The sequence below is a fragment of the Ursus arctos genome, unplaced genomic scaffold (assembly GCF_023065955.2).
Source record: "Ursus arctos isolate Adak ecotype North America unplaced genomic scaffold, UrsArc2.0 scaffold_11, whole genome shotgun sequence".
Classification (NCBI taxonomy): domain Eukaryota; kingdom Metazoa; phylum Chordata; class Mammalia; order Carnivora; family Ursidae; genus Ursus; species Ursus arctos.
The window spans coordinates 63,700,992-63,717,996 of record NW_026622775.1 but is presented as its reverse complement, the minus strand read 5'-3'; the positions used below and the strand labels follow the sequence as shown (position 1 = coordinate 63,717,996).

At 47.2% G+C, this 17,005-nt stretch overlaps 1 protein-coding gene across 9 annotated transcripts in view; it reads left to right on the top strand.

Moving 5' to 3' along the window:
* HMBOX1 (homeobox containing 1) overlaps window positions 1–14,285 on the top strand; it is a 187,135-nt gene extending 172,850 nt beyond the window's left edge. For 6 of the 9 annotated variants that reach the window (XM_026518918.4, XM_026518915.4, XM_026518914.4 and 3 more), the window contains one exon: window positions 184–14,285. In XM_026518918.4, coding sequence (XP_026374703.1) covers window positions 184–321 — 138 coding nt within the window. In that variant the 3' untranslated portion in view covers window positions 322–14,285. The remainder of the gene's footprint in view (window positions 1–183) is intronic. The other 3 variants (XM_048212134.2, XM_048212135.2, XM_057310189.1) reach the window with 1 other exon arrangement.
* Window positions 14,286–17,005: the final 2,720 nt, after the last annotated feature.

Here is a 17,005-nt window from a genome sequence, read left to right as displayed (position 1 = left end):
CCTGACCTATTTCCATTCAGTGTCTACTTAAATACATTTCACCTCTGCTGTGTCATGAGCCCCTCCCCCACTGTTTCCTCCCACAAATGTTCTGCCTCCCCTTGCCCTCCGCATGCCTTTCTGTGAGCTGGAGAATTTTGCCAGTCGACTAATAACATTTATTTCTTATTTCTGCACATCTAGGATGACAGCACTAGCCATAGTGACCACCAAGACCCCATCTCATTAGCTGTGGAAATGGCAGCAGTCAACCACACTATCTTGGCATTGGCCCGACAAGGAGCCAACGAAATCAAGACAGAGGCCCTGGATGACGACTGATCAGGGAGGGTTGAACAGGAGAAGTTAACTTAGTTTAGACGTAGCACCTTAGCAGACTTTCCTCGGTCCTTAACATGTGTTCTTACAGTATAACTTGCAGTTTCTTGTATGTCAGTTAGCTGTTAGGGTCTTGTTCTGTGAAGATGGCATGGTGCCCTCAGCCTTTGCATATACTCTCTCAGTATTAATTCCCAGTAAATAATAACCAACCAACCAACCAAACTTCCCTCTCCCAGCCCCCGAGGCTAGAAAATCTTGCTGCTCTGTCTTAGCATTCCAAGAAAGTGCTTCCAGGTATTTAGATAGCCCTCAGTTCTCCAATATTAGGCTACGTGTAAAACCTTGGGTACCTTTAGATTCCTGTAACACTAGTCTGTACCCTTTTCCTTCCCCAAGACTGATAGGATGCAAGCTGAGGTAGTGTGGCCCAGGATTGACAGACACCATGTGGGGAGTATCCGCAGAGTAAAAGGAACACTAGAATTCCCACTCAGTGTGGGAATCATTGATTTCCAGCTGCAATAAGCCGTGCCTCATAATAGTCACACTGTGGCTAGAATATACTTCTTTGGGTGCTGTGCTAAGAATGTCCATGGAAAAACTTGATCTCAGATTTTGGTTGATGTTAACATGCCTGACACAGACATCCTTTTCTCTCACAAGCTGTGTGACTTAGTAGATAAAATACTGCCTTCTGCCTTTGGGACCATGATTCAAACAAACAAAAAGACAAAAAACAAAAGTCATTTAAAAAAAAAAAAAAACCCCAGCTTGAGAGCATTGGAAAAACACGTGAGCTGAATGTCTAATGGATGTTAAGTCCAGTTCTCAGAACCACTGTACATTGCGTGGCACAGGTGTGCCTGCCTGGAGAAGTGCTGGAGGCCATCATGGAAGCTGCTCTGCCTCCTGTTTGTGTCCCCTTTCCCCTGCTACCAAAAAAAGTCTTTCAAGGATGGAGCTAAGGTCACAAATGTGTGAATGAACTTCCAGTCTTTGTATCCATTAACTGAAGCCCCCTCAATACGAGAGGTTGATAGAGGACTTTAGAGTGGGATTATGCTGGCTGACTATCACAAATGCAAATACTTTCCTAAATAGGAGCAGAAAAAAGCAGGGGACAATTGCCACTTACGTGGTGGGTCTTCGAGATACAACGTGATGTGACTGCTTTGGTGTTCTCTTTACTCTGTCCTTGTAGAGGTGTGAAAAGCTATATTGCTACAGGCAATTTATTTAACAATTGGAAGCCATATTGATAATGGATGTGGTAATATTTGTAAAGTTAATCTACTTTAAGCGGCAGTAACTAATGGAATTTTTTTCCTTGATCACATATGTAGCACTTTTGTTACTTTTTAAAGATATTTATATTTGATAAATCTTTTTTTCATTTTGAGAACTCAAAATACCAAACAGTGAACTTGCGTTATAAAGTCACCCTGTGATCACCTTGTCATCTAGTAGCAAAATGATGAACTATTCATGCATCAAAGAAAATTACATCTGCTGGCCTTGTATGAAAATGATCTCTTGGCATCCCGATTAAGTGACACACTGTCACTGTGGGGAAGAGGAAGCCGCCTTCAATGTAGCAGCGTAGGGTGCGTCTGAAGGAGGCATGACTGCTGTATATTTTCTGCCTCGTTCCATCTCCTTTCTACGCACAGTGAAGCCTTGTTTAAAGGGGGATGTGGGGCAGGCTATTAAACAGGGCTTCTGTCTTGTCGTCCGTTACCTGAGAACGATTTCTAAGGTGGAAGGAAGGTGCCATTTCCTTACCTCCTCACCCCTCCTCCCCCACCAAACGTATTCAGCCTAAAACCATTGAGAGAGAGACTGACTGACCTTCTTTGTTTTTCCCTTCCTCGTTAGTGAGATATTAAATATCCACCAGTTTTTAGCTGGTCTGACTCGACTTAAGGCACATGCTGACCAGGTCTTCTCCGTATCTGTTCATCCTGCTTAGGCCAGTGTGCGGAAGCCTTCGAGAGGGCATGAAGATGCCACCTTATATGGGTCTGTGACTGTGAAGAGCTGTGGGCAGGGACTGGGCCTGCTCTTGTTTGTGGATTTCAGGCAGAAAATGTATATACTTCTTCCAGCTTCCAAGAACTGAAGTAAAATGGGGTAGTCTTTTCTGTTTTACTGTATTACTTGAACGAACAAATTCAAGAGTAGCATTTGTTATTCTCAGGAATGATCCCCCTGCTCATTTTCTTTCTTGGTGTGTTTGACTTTTTATTTCAATTAGGAGATTATGTTATCTTTCTTTCCTTTTATATTACATAGAAGAAATATAACATATTGTATCTTTCCATTTCGGTGGAATTTTGTCTGCTTAATCTCAGTTGACTGAGAAAGAAAAGAAGAGAGAAAACTATACTGTCTGACAAGCCACATCCATGATTTATTGTAAGGAGATTATTATAATTGATAGCTTCTTTATGATGGGATTGTTCTTGCTGGTCTTTTTAAAGAAACAGACTCAAACTGTTAAGACAGCTGCAGTTTCTAAAGAAATACAGTGATTGCCAGAGAAGAGCTGAAAGGTTTCATTGTTTTAAGGCCTTAAGAAGGGAAAAAAGCTTCAGAGAATAAAGGAGAGTCAGTATCTATGAAAGCAGTACTGGACCCTATCTGGCAACCTGGAAAAAGTGAAAGAACATGTCTACCAATGCAGGATAGCCTCATATTGGGTTCAGTAGGAACAGGAGGAAGGAATCTTTCATCCAGATTTCTACTTTTAATTGAAGAAGACTGCTGGCCTGCTCTTAAGACCCGCTGCCTTACATATAACTTTTGCTTTTTCACCAAGAGCAAAAACGTAGTTCTTTGGGGCCTAGATTTAAATCTGCCACTGGTGGTTTGTTTTTTGTTTAGGGGTTTGTTATTTTTTTTTTTTTTTTTGTCACCAGGTTGAATTCTTTCTTATCCAGGCTACCTTAGTTCTTATAATGGCATATGGAGTTGCCACTGTCTAATTTGTAATATCTTTGGATAGTGAATTTGTTTTCTTAAAAGAGCTTTTTCAGGTTTGGTGGTATTTAAATAGAAACCCTAAACTGCTCTCTTACTGAAGGGAAAAGAGCCAGGCTCTTAAAAAAATCACGTTCTGTGCTTTTTGGTTGTTGTGTCCCTCTTCTCTTACTCCATATTGTACTTCCCTCAGGCCCCAGAGGACTGTTTCAGGACTGCTCTTCCCTAGTAAGGAAGACGGAGGGGGGGATGGGGAACCTTGTCGGCAGTTCTTGTAACTTGTCATTTTTTTTTTTTTAAGACACTTTCATTGAATTACTATAGTCACATGGGTAAACTTCTACTCCTCTTGCAACACAGCCTTACAAAGGGACCTTCGAAAGATGGACCATCCTAGTGAGATTTCTGCCTTGCTGTTGATAACCCTAACGTAGGACGAAGGCCAGGGAGGGCAGTACAGTACACTCTTAGCTGTGACCTTCTGGTGCCAGTCAGTACCAAATAGACATTTTTGTTTATTTCAGGTTTATTTCAGCAAAGCTTATAATTGTTGAGTACCCGTTAGGGCAATTTTCTTCACAGTCTCAATCCTTTAAAGTGGTTGATAAGTGTGGTCACCTTCCACCTACCTAGGGAATCTGTCCAGTTCCCACACACTGTCGTTGGGTGGGACAGCCCCACCCCCCACATTCTCCTATTATTCCTTCACAGGAAGAAGGCTCCTGGAACAGGAAGACCCCTTTAAGGTACCTTTCACTCTAGCTCAGTAGAGGTGACCACCTAAAAAGATTTGAGTGAGGAAGCAGCTCATCACCACTGGAGTGTGCAAATCCAGTACCCCCATTCTGGTGGATCTAGGATGGCAGGCAGTCCAGTGACCAGCAGCACCACTGTTGGGGCCAGATATCCACATATATTTTTTACCTCGGAGGGGACAACTCATGAAGAGCTCATTCATACACTTGTTTCAGTTCTCCCTATTTGGCCTTTGTCTTTACACACTTCCTTCCTGGACTCCAGCTATCAGGCACCAGGTGTAAATAGACTCATTTCATCAGGAATCTCCAGTCACTTCGTCTCCATCTGTGAACAGCTTCTCTTCCATTTGTCTCTGGCCTCTGATACTAAGGCCTCATCTTGAGCTGACATCTTTGCTGGGGTTTTTATGTTCCACAGTAGGCAGAGTAGGTGGGTGTGGTCCATCTCTTCACACAAACACTTCTTCCTGTCTTGCAGGCCATCTTTTTGACCAGCTACATATTCCACTGACCAGCCGCATTATCTCTGCCCATAACAGTGGAAATAATCCCTTCTTCATACATGATCCTCCCACCCCTGTCCTAAAAATGTGAACTTCAAGTCCTTACTCTCTTGGTCTTAAGAAGGGTTTGGGTAGAAGCAGTCTTCCCATTTAACTTGTGGCTCTGCCTTTTAAAACTGCTTTTTGTCTTTTCTTGTTCAGAGAACAACCAGAGTATTTTTCCCCACAATGAGTCTCAACAGATTCTTAGGCAATAATTTTTCTTGTTATTGATGATCTTGTGCTCAGTAGCACTCTACACTGAATAGTCCTGACCCTTCACGTTGTACGTTGGTTTTCTGTGTTAATCTCTGTCTGTGATTTAAATCTTAGGTCAGAGTGGTGATAGATTTTGTCATTTTGTTGTTGTGATTATTAGTAATGTTTTACTACTGTATTCATTGGGGCTGCATTGAGACCAGCCAAATCCATTTATAGCTTTACTGAGCCGGATTTGTTTGTCAAGATTTCCCAAGCGGAAGTTGGACGCACGGACCAGCTCTGCTGGTGGCGTCTGTGTGGGGCATAGCGGTGGGCTGGGGGATGCACTGGGCCAGGGGTGGGAATTACACATTTAAAACATTCCTTTTTGTGTGCTCTCTAAATAGCAAGGATGTTTACTCAGGATTCGGGGATCAGTTGTCAGCCATATTGCATTTGGCTAACAGAGCTGCATGTCCTGAAAACCTTCTTCCTGTTTCTAAATTTCTGAACTAATTTACATTACTTTGTTACACCTAAGTTTTCCAGTTTGAAGGTATTGCACCATAATGAGAACATGAGGTTTTCCCAGGGAGGCAACTCTGAGTGACCAGGTTATCCTGTAAGGATTTCTCTGACCATAGCCTGTTGTCAAAGCAGAGGCCTTTTCTTTTCTGGCACCGCCATCTCCTTCGTTATATGCTCTTCTTTTCAAAAGATGACTATCACTTAAGAGGAAAGATTTCTTTACCACCCTCAGGAGAACTACCCTACTGAGGTGGTGGGAAAGGCTTTTTAAATACATCAAGCCTACAAGTCCCTTTTCTGATTACAGAAACTCCTCTCACAAACAGGTTATGTTCAGAAAAGGTGTTCTTAATTCTCTTTACTTATAAGCTAAAAGTGATAAGCTACTGCTTTTGCCATCTTAGAGGACCCATCAATGGTTGACTTGCTTACTCTGAAGTGTAACGTTGTTCCTATCTATGGACGTTCAAAAGCTGGAAGTTCATAAACTGTGAGGTTTCTACATCAGCTTCATTATTCTTTCTTGGTGGAGATGAGAAGCAGTAGCAAAGAGAAAGCTAACGATCTGAGAAACCCGCTTTCCGATAACATTAGTTTTCCTTTGTAATTAAGAGGGAAGTAGATATGGTGAAGAGAGGGAAGCTCTGGCTGCACCAAAGGATCTTACACCCTGTTCTTACCATCACCCAAGGACCTTGAGGATGTAGTAGATGTCATGGGTAACAAAGTACGGATCACTGGACTTCTTTTTTAGCTTCACATGACACATGATACTTGGGGCCAAGCAGTGAGCAGAACTAAATCCAGTCAATTCCATTCAGGTGAAGTCTAACTAGCATGTTACACCACTGACCGCTAACCAGCCCCATTCCACGCGCCTTAGCGCATTAGCCAGTGCAGCGCCCTAACGGCAAACAAGGGTGCATCTGCAGGAGGCTTTGCCTTGCTCTCCTGATGTCCTTTTTACTTGGCGAGTTTGGGGATTGACTTGGACAGCAGCACTGTGCCCTCTCCAGGGTGTCTGCGCCCCACGGTGCAGCGGCGTGGGGCCGTTGTCGAGCGTGTGTGGTCCCTGTGGCTGCCGGACGCTGACCTGAGTAGGGTGTGTGCGCACAGCTCGGCTCCCAGTTCAGACATCTCAGGGTGCCACTCCCTTAACTCCATTTGCATTTTCTCTTTTAATGAAAGTGGCTCCGTACATCCATAATTAACTCTCAAATTCACATTGGTGTGCTGTGATCAAATGAAGGTTTGCCTGAATCCTTTCAAATTGTAACCATGGTAATTGCGGGGGGTGGCACAGAATGAATATATAAAAATATAATGACAATTGTTCTGAATGACTGAGTGTCCTCCTGACATGTAATTAGCTGTTTTAGCAAGATGTAGATTGGCATGGTCATAATTAAAAGGATTTCTGTCCTTTATGTGATTGGAAATGGCAGATCTCCCATTCCCTGTTCCCTTTTAGCACGAATGCTCCCAAGAACATTTGGAACAGCAACTCAGTAAACTAAAATAATGACATGGTGTTCATGTCCTCTCCTCAGTGAAAGAGAAGGATTTGGAGTTATTTCAGCCTCAGAATGGAAACCTTTGCTGTTGCTCCCCATTTGACTTCTACATCATTTGAAACCTCTGCCTCACATCCAGTTTCAACCTGCTCCACCTTTGGTGGAGACTACAGCCGGAATCCCAAACTGATTCAACCCCTGACAAGGCCTCCACGACTCTGTCTGGCTTGCTAGCCAGCTAGCGTATTGTGCGGCCTAACTTGAGGACGTTTACTGCTTAACAAGCTCCCCAGGGTTTTAATTCTTTCCCTGGTTATTTGGTATTTCTATTGTCATCACCATCAGAAAGTATCAAATGGGAATTTACACATTTTCCTCATTGGATCATACGATGTACATCAGACATGATGCAAACACATACAAACACATATGGGCTTTAAACAATTATATGGCATAATTGGAGTCCTGATATTTGCATTGTCCGGAGGTTACTGGATACACGTGCGTTCCCCAACACCGCTCTTACACGGCAACTACCAACTTCCTTGTATCGGCAGCCTTTTCTTAGCCAGAGTTTTCTCTCTTGTTCTGCCGAGCTGGTGGGATTGTCTCCCTAGCCCTTCCAAGTCGATGTTCTCTTTCTCTCCCTTCCACTTTTCTTCCTTTCTCTTCATCCACCTTGTCCTACCCACTGAGCATCGGGTGGTCTTGACGCCTTACGCAGGCCCCTGCCCAGGATGCCTGCTGTTCTCCCTGCCGAAGCCTCCCACTGGACCGAAGCTGCTGCGCCTTGATCTAGAATATGCTTTTGTTTTTTTAGCACTTGCAGGAGTCTTCATTCAGTTATATCAAGAGTTAGTCTACGCAAATACCCGCGTGGTGCCAAGTGTCTCCTCGAGCTGCTCCTTTCCCGTGTGGTTCCCAGCTGTGCTCAGGAGCCTGGCCCATGAGCCTTTTGTTCATGTTTTGCTGCTTACCCTCATACAGACCTTTTCCCCTGCCCACGTATCAGAAGGGATCCTAACCAAATGCTAAACTTCAGTTTGAAGAAAATGCTGAGGTAGGCTGCTTCTCTATAACTGTTCTCTCCCCCTGTACACACACACACACACACACACACACACACAAATTTGGGAAAAGGTTCTGCCTTAGGGTCTTTTATTCTTTTTCTCCTCAAAAATACGTCCAAGTGTATAGTAGTTGGGCTAAATCAGGAAAAATGCCATTTAAAGTTCTTACCCAGTGCTGCTCTTCCTGTATGATCTAAAAGGGACTTTCAGCCCCACCCCTAAGAGCCTGCTTTCAAGACACATGCGCTGTCGTTTAGACTTCTGTGGGATCCTGTCAGTCTTCTGACAGTTGGAATGATCGTGAATTTATGACCCCAAAGAGCAGAGTATCCCATCCCTTATTTTCCCAGCTGCTGAAACATAACTATCTCCATTACAATTGAGAATCTGTCTTAAGATCTGCAATTCTGAGAACTGACTAGATGAGTATAATTCTGTGATTTGTGAGACATGCATTAAAACAGCCAGCAGAACATTCTGATTATCTGCTTACATTCAAAGAAAATAGAATTATCACTGCAGTTAAAACCTTCTAACACAATCTACTATTTTAGGGATCAAAGGATTAGATGTGCTGCTTAGGGAATGGTGCTACTAAAAAGAACTGGAGTTGGCAAGACATCTTCCTCCCCAGGTGTTTCCAGAGGCTACTACAGTGATTCAGAACGCCCTACACCATAAATGCCGGTACCCACCAGCAGCCCCCACTAAAAAGAAAAAAAAAGCTAACTCACCAAAATCCATGAAAACATAGGTAGTCCTTACCCATGAAATACATATTTTTTGGAAGAAAACGCCAGACGTTGCTCTTACAAGAAAACAGAGTAAAGACGTCATTCTAAATCATGATGCAACAAGAGACAAACATTCAGATCTGAAGCATTCAGAGCTCATAATAGCAGCTGACATTTACTGAACATGGACTGTGTGCCAGGCACTGTGCTGAGTGTTCTGTCTCGTTTATTCTTGAAGATTCAGACTCACACTGAGCAGGACCACCTTAATGGGGAAGAGTGAGCTCTCAGTTGCTGCTTTCATCTTAGTAGGATGTTCGTTGGAGAATGGACCACGGAGTCGGCCTGGCATTGCTCTGAGTGAAATCACTGCATTTAACCTGTTCTGTTTCCTCCTACGACCACGCTGGATAATTCCTGCCAGCCCCCTGTCCCAATGCTGTCATCTCTCCGTGCCCTTCATTCCCTCTGACATTGAACTAGTGTTACCTTGAGACCCAGACATGAGAGCATCTTCCCCTTGGCCTTTCTCCTTGCTTAGTGCTAGTAGAAACGTAGTGACCTCAGGGAGGCTCTGCAGCTGTGATGTGAAACCCCTTGTTTCAAGCATCCTGTCTCCAGAAGGCAAATGTGAACTCCTGCCTTTTTGGGGGGAGGAAACAGTATGTCTGTCTCATCTGTGTTTTGAGGAGAAGTAGAATTTATTAACACTCCTTGGGTGTAGTTCCAGTTAGTTGAGGCAGAGAATGTTAAAAATCTCACACACTTACTGTTTTCTCTCTAGCTCTTCAAGCTTCTTCGTAGTGCCTGTTACTTTAAGGCATCCTGCTTCTGCACAGAAGTGTTTAGCTAAGCCATTCCAGCGCATTCTGCTGTCACGTCCGTCACAGTCATGAGAGGCAGTGGGGCTGAGCCAGTAGGAGGTTCTGGAACTCTGGTATTCGTGTCTGCCCTGCATGGAGACAGGTGCAGATTTGGGCTTAGCATAAGAACTTTCTGATAACCAGAGTCTGGCACGGGCGAGCCGCCTCGGGGTTCAGGAGGCAGCTCAGTGACTACTGTCAGGGGCACGGGCTCCAAGCTGACCTGAGGACAGGACTGAAATTCCATGTTTCTCTCCCCCTCACTTCTCCAGCTCTTTTCATCTTGCAAATAAGTGGTTCTCAAGGGCTGGCTGTCCCCCCCCCTCTTTTCATCCACTCTGTCGTGTCCTAGGCATCGTTGAAGCCCAAGAGAGTGGAACCCGCCCCAGAGGAAAGCCCCCATTGGAGTGGCCGCGTGAGTGGATCCACCAGGTTGACTACTTGGGATTTGTGGCCGCTGTAATAGGTACCTTGTTTCATTAGCTGGCTCATGGGGTTATTTGATTATCTATTCCCCCCCCACCAAAATAAAACCCACAAAAACCCCATCCTAATGTGAAGGGAGCAAGTTACGTGTGCCTTCCGTTTAGCTATTGATCCAGATTTAGCATCTCTGGTGCCAGTTGGGTGCCACTGAAATTTTGGAATGGAGACATTAACTCCGTCCTTGGAAAGAGCACGTGACTCTTAACCAACCAGTATACGTGGCAGAGATGAGTCACAAGATTCGTGTTGCCTTTATAGTTTTTCCAGCTTCCCATCACTTCCAGGTCAAGTCGAAATTTCAGTCTTGTTTTCTGGCTTCCTTTAAGCCCAGAAACCGCTCCCCTTTTGTTGCTTTACTGGAACTAAGAGCCCAGCACAAACTTACGAGGGTCATTTTTCCACTTCATCATTCATTGAAGCTATTAAACTGGAAACAAAACGACATTAGTGCTGTATTAATGTAAACAGCAGCCACTCTAGTGATATTACATTGAACTCTTTTGTTTTTATGCCAGATTCATAGGCGGGGTAGGCAGCGCATACATTAGTAGAGTGGATTGAATGAAGGTGAGAGCTCAGCTGTGGGCTCCTTTCAAGAGCATTATTGTTAGTAATTTGCCTTGAAAACCCCATTTCAATGTTAGAGTCAGTGAGCCCCTTAATCCTGCATCTCTGAAAATGGGCACCATGAAACCAAAACCAAAGTTCTTGGGGGCAGGGGTGGGGGGTGGGGAGCTTCTCCCTTCAAGCATCGGCATCTCTGGCAAGGCTTTTGACTCCTCACTGGTTTTGCCAGAACACTCCTTTCGAAAGGGCCTCTTCTTTTCCCAGCAGTTTTTCTCACACGGATAATAGAAAGCAGGCCTGTGCAGTCCTGTGGCCGAGAGTCTAGAGCAGACTGTCCCGACTTCCCACACACCTGCTCTCCCCTACCTGTTCACTCTGGTCTGCAGAAACAGGAAAGAGAAAAGCCCCTACTGGGCCCGGCCCTGGTTTCTTCAGATTCCCGCAGGCTGCAAGATGGGATGCTCCCCTGCCGGAAGATACCAAGAACATCCTAGTTGCCTCCCTGAAGAGCCCATAGCCTTCTCTGATTCCCCCTGGGCTCCCCTCCCTCCCTTCCACGGCCATAGTCACCGTTGGGTATGCAGTTACCTTCCAAGGATACATTTCTAGTTACGTTTTTTAAGTGCCTAAGCAAGTTACAGACCTCTGGAACCTGCCAGAGAGTCGGCCTGTGCCCTGCCCCCATCCCTTCCCACCCTGCACTTAGCCCCCGGGGGCGGGGACACATAGTTGCCCCTCTCCAGGGTCCCTGGCGTTCTGCAGGCAAGCTCCTGGGCAGGGCGACGTTGTCATTGCCCCGTCAGGCTGGCTTTGTCACTCTTTCCTGTGCTGCTTTTTAGGGATGTCTCTGTTGATGGGGTTCCAGTCTCGGTTCATAGAGAATGTTAAGGAGCCCGCTTTGCGAGCTCTACAGCTACTGAGTGGGGAAGATGGGGAAGAGCAAGTCAGCCACAGAGCAGAATTCAGTCTGTCTTTGTCCGCAGCTGGAAAGTGCATCCAGATCCAAGAGGGCAAAGAGTCAGATAATCATAGTTAAAAACACAATGATTCATTTGCCATCATTAATCACTGGAACCCTGGCTGCCTCTCCCTGTCCTCTCTTCCTAGATTTGAGGGATCAGGATGTCTGCTCACAAGGGCTCAGAAGGGCCTTCATCGCTGGGGGTGAAGCAAGATCAAAAGTGTGTCTTTGAAAATGAGTGTGAGGTTATTTGTTTGCTTCTTTTTTAAAGTAATTGAAGTCTGACCTAAATTCGGGGCCTTTATTATGTGGTGGGTGTACGACGAATTATTTTGTGACTGCACTCTGTTCACATCACGGCACTAAGCAGCGCTCAGATGATTTGTTGGTGCGTTAGAAAGTTTTTGCAAAATGGACAAATCCATACCCAGGCACTTTATTTTCATTAATAATCCAGCGTTTTTGTTCAGACAATGTAATAACCCAAATGGTGGACTTTCACATTTAACAGGTATGGGCAGATTTGCCAGAGGAATTCTTTGGATTTGGGTAGAGAAGGGAGGCGGGTTGAAGAAAGTGAACCAATGGGAGACCACTGCCGTGGTGGTAGGGAGAGGGAGGCCGCTCTGGAGCGCGTCACACCAACCCGGAATCGGGCCGTGCGCTGTCGCCCCGTCCTGCAGACGCTAGTGTGGACCCCTTCCCCGAGGGCCTGTCAGTGGCCCCAGGTGCGCATGCGCAGGAGTGCCGCAGAGCAGGGGAACAGCCGTGCGGCCGGGGAACAGCAGTGCAGGGCAGCGCCAGGCAGAAGAGGCCCACTTGCTTCTCAGTGAACTGGACCTGAACACTCCGGCGCCCGCACAGTGCTGGGGACTCGTTCCCGTCGCAGAACCACGGGCAGCTCTGTCTGCCTGTTCCTGGCACGGGTGGGAACGAGCTGGTGCAGCAGGTTATAAAATGGAAAGTGAGTTTGACAGTCACAATCTGATCAGATACCATGGACCAGATGCCTTGGGACTGCCTGAAAGTCTCAGCGTCCACCAAATACTCGAGTATCTGCGACGGGCTGTGTGGGGTCCCTGCCAGATGGGTTTGGGGCTGAGCGCCCTTCCCTGCCTTGGCCGTCGTGTGTCTTAGTCTTTGTGTTTCCCTTTGGCGTCTTCTGGTCTCTGTCCCCCATCTTGTGCACCATGTGTCCCTGAGGGGAGTCGCACCTGTGTCTGAGTCTGCTGTAAGGTGTTCAGTCTACCTCAAGGGGTCATCATGGTCAACTCTGTCCCGTAGCAGTCCTCTGACATCGCCACACACACTGGAATGTATATCTGTCCCTGGCCCTGCCTTCCCTGTCAGTAACCTCCTGACCCCATCTTTCCTGTAATCACCACAAACTCCTAGTGCAAATTGGATGCTGCTTTAAATGTGAAAACAATTGTTCAAAAGCTATAAAACCTGAATGAAAGCTAAAGCTGAATTTATAAGCCTTGTTGCATATGAGCCAAAAGTGCAAAAAGCTCTATATAATGAACTAACCTGCCACTCGTATAAATATAAATATATATAAATATATTAAAATCAGACTGTTCTACAAAATTGTGTATTTGTATTTTTGTGTACGTACAATTTTCTGCTAAGCAGAAGGAGGATGTAGTATAGGATGCTGTGAGAAGAGATTTGGTTTAATCCTATTTCTTTGTTACTTATTTTTGTTAACATCAGATGCCTGTCTTTGTCTTATATGTGTATGACACTGTTTGGAAAGCTGCAGTATCTCTCTTCCTTAGGTCCAGAGTCTATTAGAGAAGGAAATCTGGGGTTTAGAGAGTTTTCCAGGCCACCGAACATGGAGAGGTGGACAGAGCTTGGCCCTCTCCCTGCCCAGGAGCTGCTCATGGTCCTGAGGCAGCAGTGAGGCAGGGCATGGCCTCTGGGAAGTAGAATCCCACTTCTAGAAAGCAACTTCCAAAACAAAAGATTGTCAGATCTCTCTAACGTAAGACTCCACCGGGTCCCTCAGGAGGAGATGCAGGACCTCTCAGTTCTGGGCCCAAAGTCTGCCCAGAAAGTAGCAGGGGGCTCTGCCTGGCTCCAGTGCCCAGCTCACGGGCCGACCCTGGGCTCTGTGTCCCTCTTCCGAGTAGTTGCTGCCTTTTTCAGATCAGGTTACCAAAATGCCTCCCCTCTGCTGAGCTGCTGGCGCTTCATCACCCAGACCTCCAGCCCCAGTTCCCTGGAGCATCTCAGAACCCACTTTCCCGGTGCTAACACACAAGAGGGGGGTAAAGTGGCTGCCAGTAATGGCCAGAAACCAACCATCTGAGAGGCCAGGCCGGAAGACAAGCTCTGTGCGCCCAGGGCGGTCGCCTTTCCCCGGGCCCGGGCCCCACCCCCGCTGCCCACCACCTCTCAGCCCCACAGCAGTCCCTCTTGGCGTGAACCTTGTCTAGGGAGAGCGATACTGCACCTTCACCTGTGGGACTCATATTTATAACAATGTGTAATGACTGTAGCAAAAAGCCCTTGTTTCTAGATGTAAATGGTCAAAGAAACAAGTGCTCTATTGTATTGATTAAAATAGTTCAAATGAGTCCTGTATCATTGTATCTCCTATTCTGGATTAGTGCCTTTTGGACAGTAGACTGTTCTGTAATTAAAATGTAGTATACTGCTTTTTTGTACAGTTTTGTTTTAATAAAACTTTTTTTTAATTTGTGTTTATTTTAGTATTGTACCTATTAGAGAATAAAACGTATAACTGAACAAAGACTGGCCGGGATTTCTTTGGGTAAGGATGGTCATTTGGGAAGCGCCCCGGCACTAACAGAGTGAGGGGTGGCCGCGCTCCGTTTCGGACATCAGTGACTTTGCTTTAAAAAGCAAGTTGTTGTGCCCAGAGACCTGAGGACGCCTGGACAGGGTTGAGGTGACCATCAAACACCACCTGGTTCAGAGGGAATGCCACCTGCTCACGAAAGCCCCCGAGTCAGTCCACCTCCAGCCACACTGCCTTCTCTGTTTGGGTGTGACCCACCCCGGAAGCGGCCGGGCATTTCCCTGGCTGTCCCGCCTAGTGGCGGCCTCATGCAGGCCGCAGCCGCTCTCCCTTTCCTCCTTCTTTCCTGCCAGCCTCTCCCCTCCCAGAACCACTGCGGTCCTAGCGTCCCAGCTGCTTCTCCGCCCCTGGGACCGCAGCCTTTTCCTTCCTCATGCTGAGCAGTGAAATGCCCCACACACCTTCCCTCTCCCACTCTAGGCCACATCCCGAGCACCTCGTTTTCTTAAAAGAGCTGTCTTTCCTGGGGATTCTTCACCCTTAGCAGTGAAAAATGAGATCAAAGAAAGCTGAAGCTTCGTTTTCTTTCTTTAGACATCCAAAGGTTGGGGTCAGATCCTTATCCAGGACTCAAGGACAAAGTGCCCAAGCCACCTCTCACCCAACAGCCTCGGGTTGATTTGCTTTACTCCTCCTCAGAGAAAGCCTGAGAAGTAAATGGTTTTCTCTTCTTACCACACATACATCATTAGAAAAGGCTCTGCTAGAGAAAGACAATTATCATATGATTTCACTCATTTATGGAACATAAGAAATAGGGAGGACATTAGGGGAAGGGAGGGAAAACTGAAGGGGGGGAAACGGGGAATGAAGCATGAGAGACTGTGGACTCTGGGAAACTGAGGGCCTCAGAGGGGAGGAGGTGGGGGAATGGGATAGACTGGTGATGGGTAGTAAGGAGGGCACGTATTGCATGGTGCACTGGGTGTTATACACAACTAATGAATCATCGAACTTGACATCAAAAACTAGGGATGTACTGTATGGTGACTAACAAAACATAATTAAAAGAAAGAAAGGAAAGAGAAAGAAAAAGAAAGAAAGAAAGAAAAAGAAAGAAGAAAGAAGAAAGAAAGAAAGAAAGGGAAAGAAAGAAAAGGCTCTGCTAACTTTTAAGTTGCCCCCAAACCCTAAGTTGCAAGTGGAGGTGGGCGGGGGATGGGGGAGGGAATACCGAGAACCATCGTCACCTCACGTTCCTCTATTTGGGCCCAAACTGCTTTCTGCTTTGTTCCCGCCCCGCAGTAACCCGTCCACCTCCTCCCCTCCGAGTCCTGCAAACACACCAGCCTGGAGGGAACCGCCTCAACCCCTAGAGCCCCTGGGGCCCCTCCTGCCCATCCCGTGCCCTCTAGAGCCGGCTGTGGGGCTCGTCAGATTGCTGTCTGCACCGTTTGCTGCACGAGGCCCGGCACAGGACAAGGACCCAAGTGTTCACGGAGCGACAGCGAGCGAGTGACTGAACGAACTAAATGGGACGTGTCCACTGGAGCCCATTTTCGGGTCTGAGCAACTGTAACAACCCCACAGCCTCAGGCAGACAAGGAAGATCTCATGAGCTGCGAGAGAATAAGTAGCAACTTGAAAAATGAGGATTTTTCCCAGGAGCCAGATCAATTCTACATTCAGACTCCTGCCTCAGAGCAGGGCTGCTCCTGGCTGCCAAATTTCTGTCATAATTTGGCAGTACTTCTCTCTGAGAACAACTCTTTGGCACTTATGAATATAAACAAGTCCTGCAAAGATGTGCCCTGACTGGTGGCCACTTCCAATCGGCCCTCTCCATCTGCAAGGACATTTAGATCAGATGAGGACCACGTGAGTCGCGGACACGGGCTGCCAGCGAGTCAGTTCCCTGTGAACACAGCACCCTGGGCCGGCCTCGGACCTGTCTGGTGCTGGGCTGTGCTCAGGGACCTCAAGGAGGTCCCCACAGGCCATCTGAGAGGAGACCTGCTCATCTCGGGTCGGAGGGGCGGGGCCCGCCACCCCCAGTGCCGTTGTGAACCGTGCTGGGTGACGGCTGGGAGCCACGTCCTGGGGACGGGGCCAAGCAGGAACCAGCGGAGAACACGGGGTTCTGCAGCCTGCGGGGTGTGACCCAGCCCTGCCGGTGTCCACAGCCATCATCTCCTCCCCAAAATGCCTTGTCACAGAAGCACCTGTGCAGTCTCAGAACACGTGCTCGGCTCCCTGGTTGGGGGTCTGGTGTGGGGCGATCTTGCAGATCAAGGCTGTGCGGCTGTGGCCTGAGAGTTGGGATATCCCGCTCCACAGAAGCGGCCTGACCCCGCCACCCCCAACCCTCTCCGGGCCAGCTGCCTCCCAGTTAGCCCAGAAGCTCCCATTACCCTGGGTCGAAGGCCATCCGAAAGTTTCCACTGGTTCCTGGCTCCTGTGAGAGGTCTCCACTAAGGGGAGTAAGACCGGCCACAGAAGCTGTGGGGCCTCCCTGGGTCTTCAGTCCAAACACAAACAGCACAGGGCCCGCTGCTTCCCTGAACCTCCCTCTTTCGTCTCAATCTTAAAATGCCCAGGACCCAGGCCACCCCTTGCCCTGTGGGACAGTCTAGAATGAGCCCAACATCCCTGTGTCTGGGTGGGGGAGGGAAAAGCAACAAGACCAACCTCAGACAGAGGCAAGAAAATGA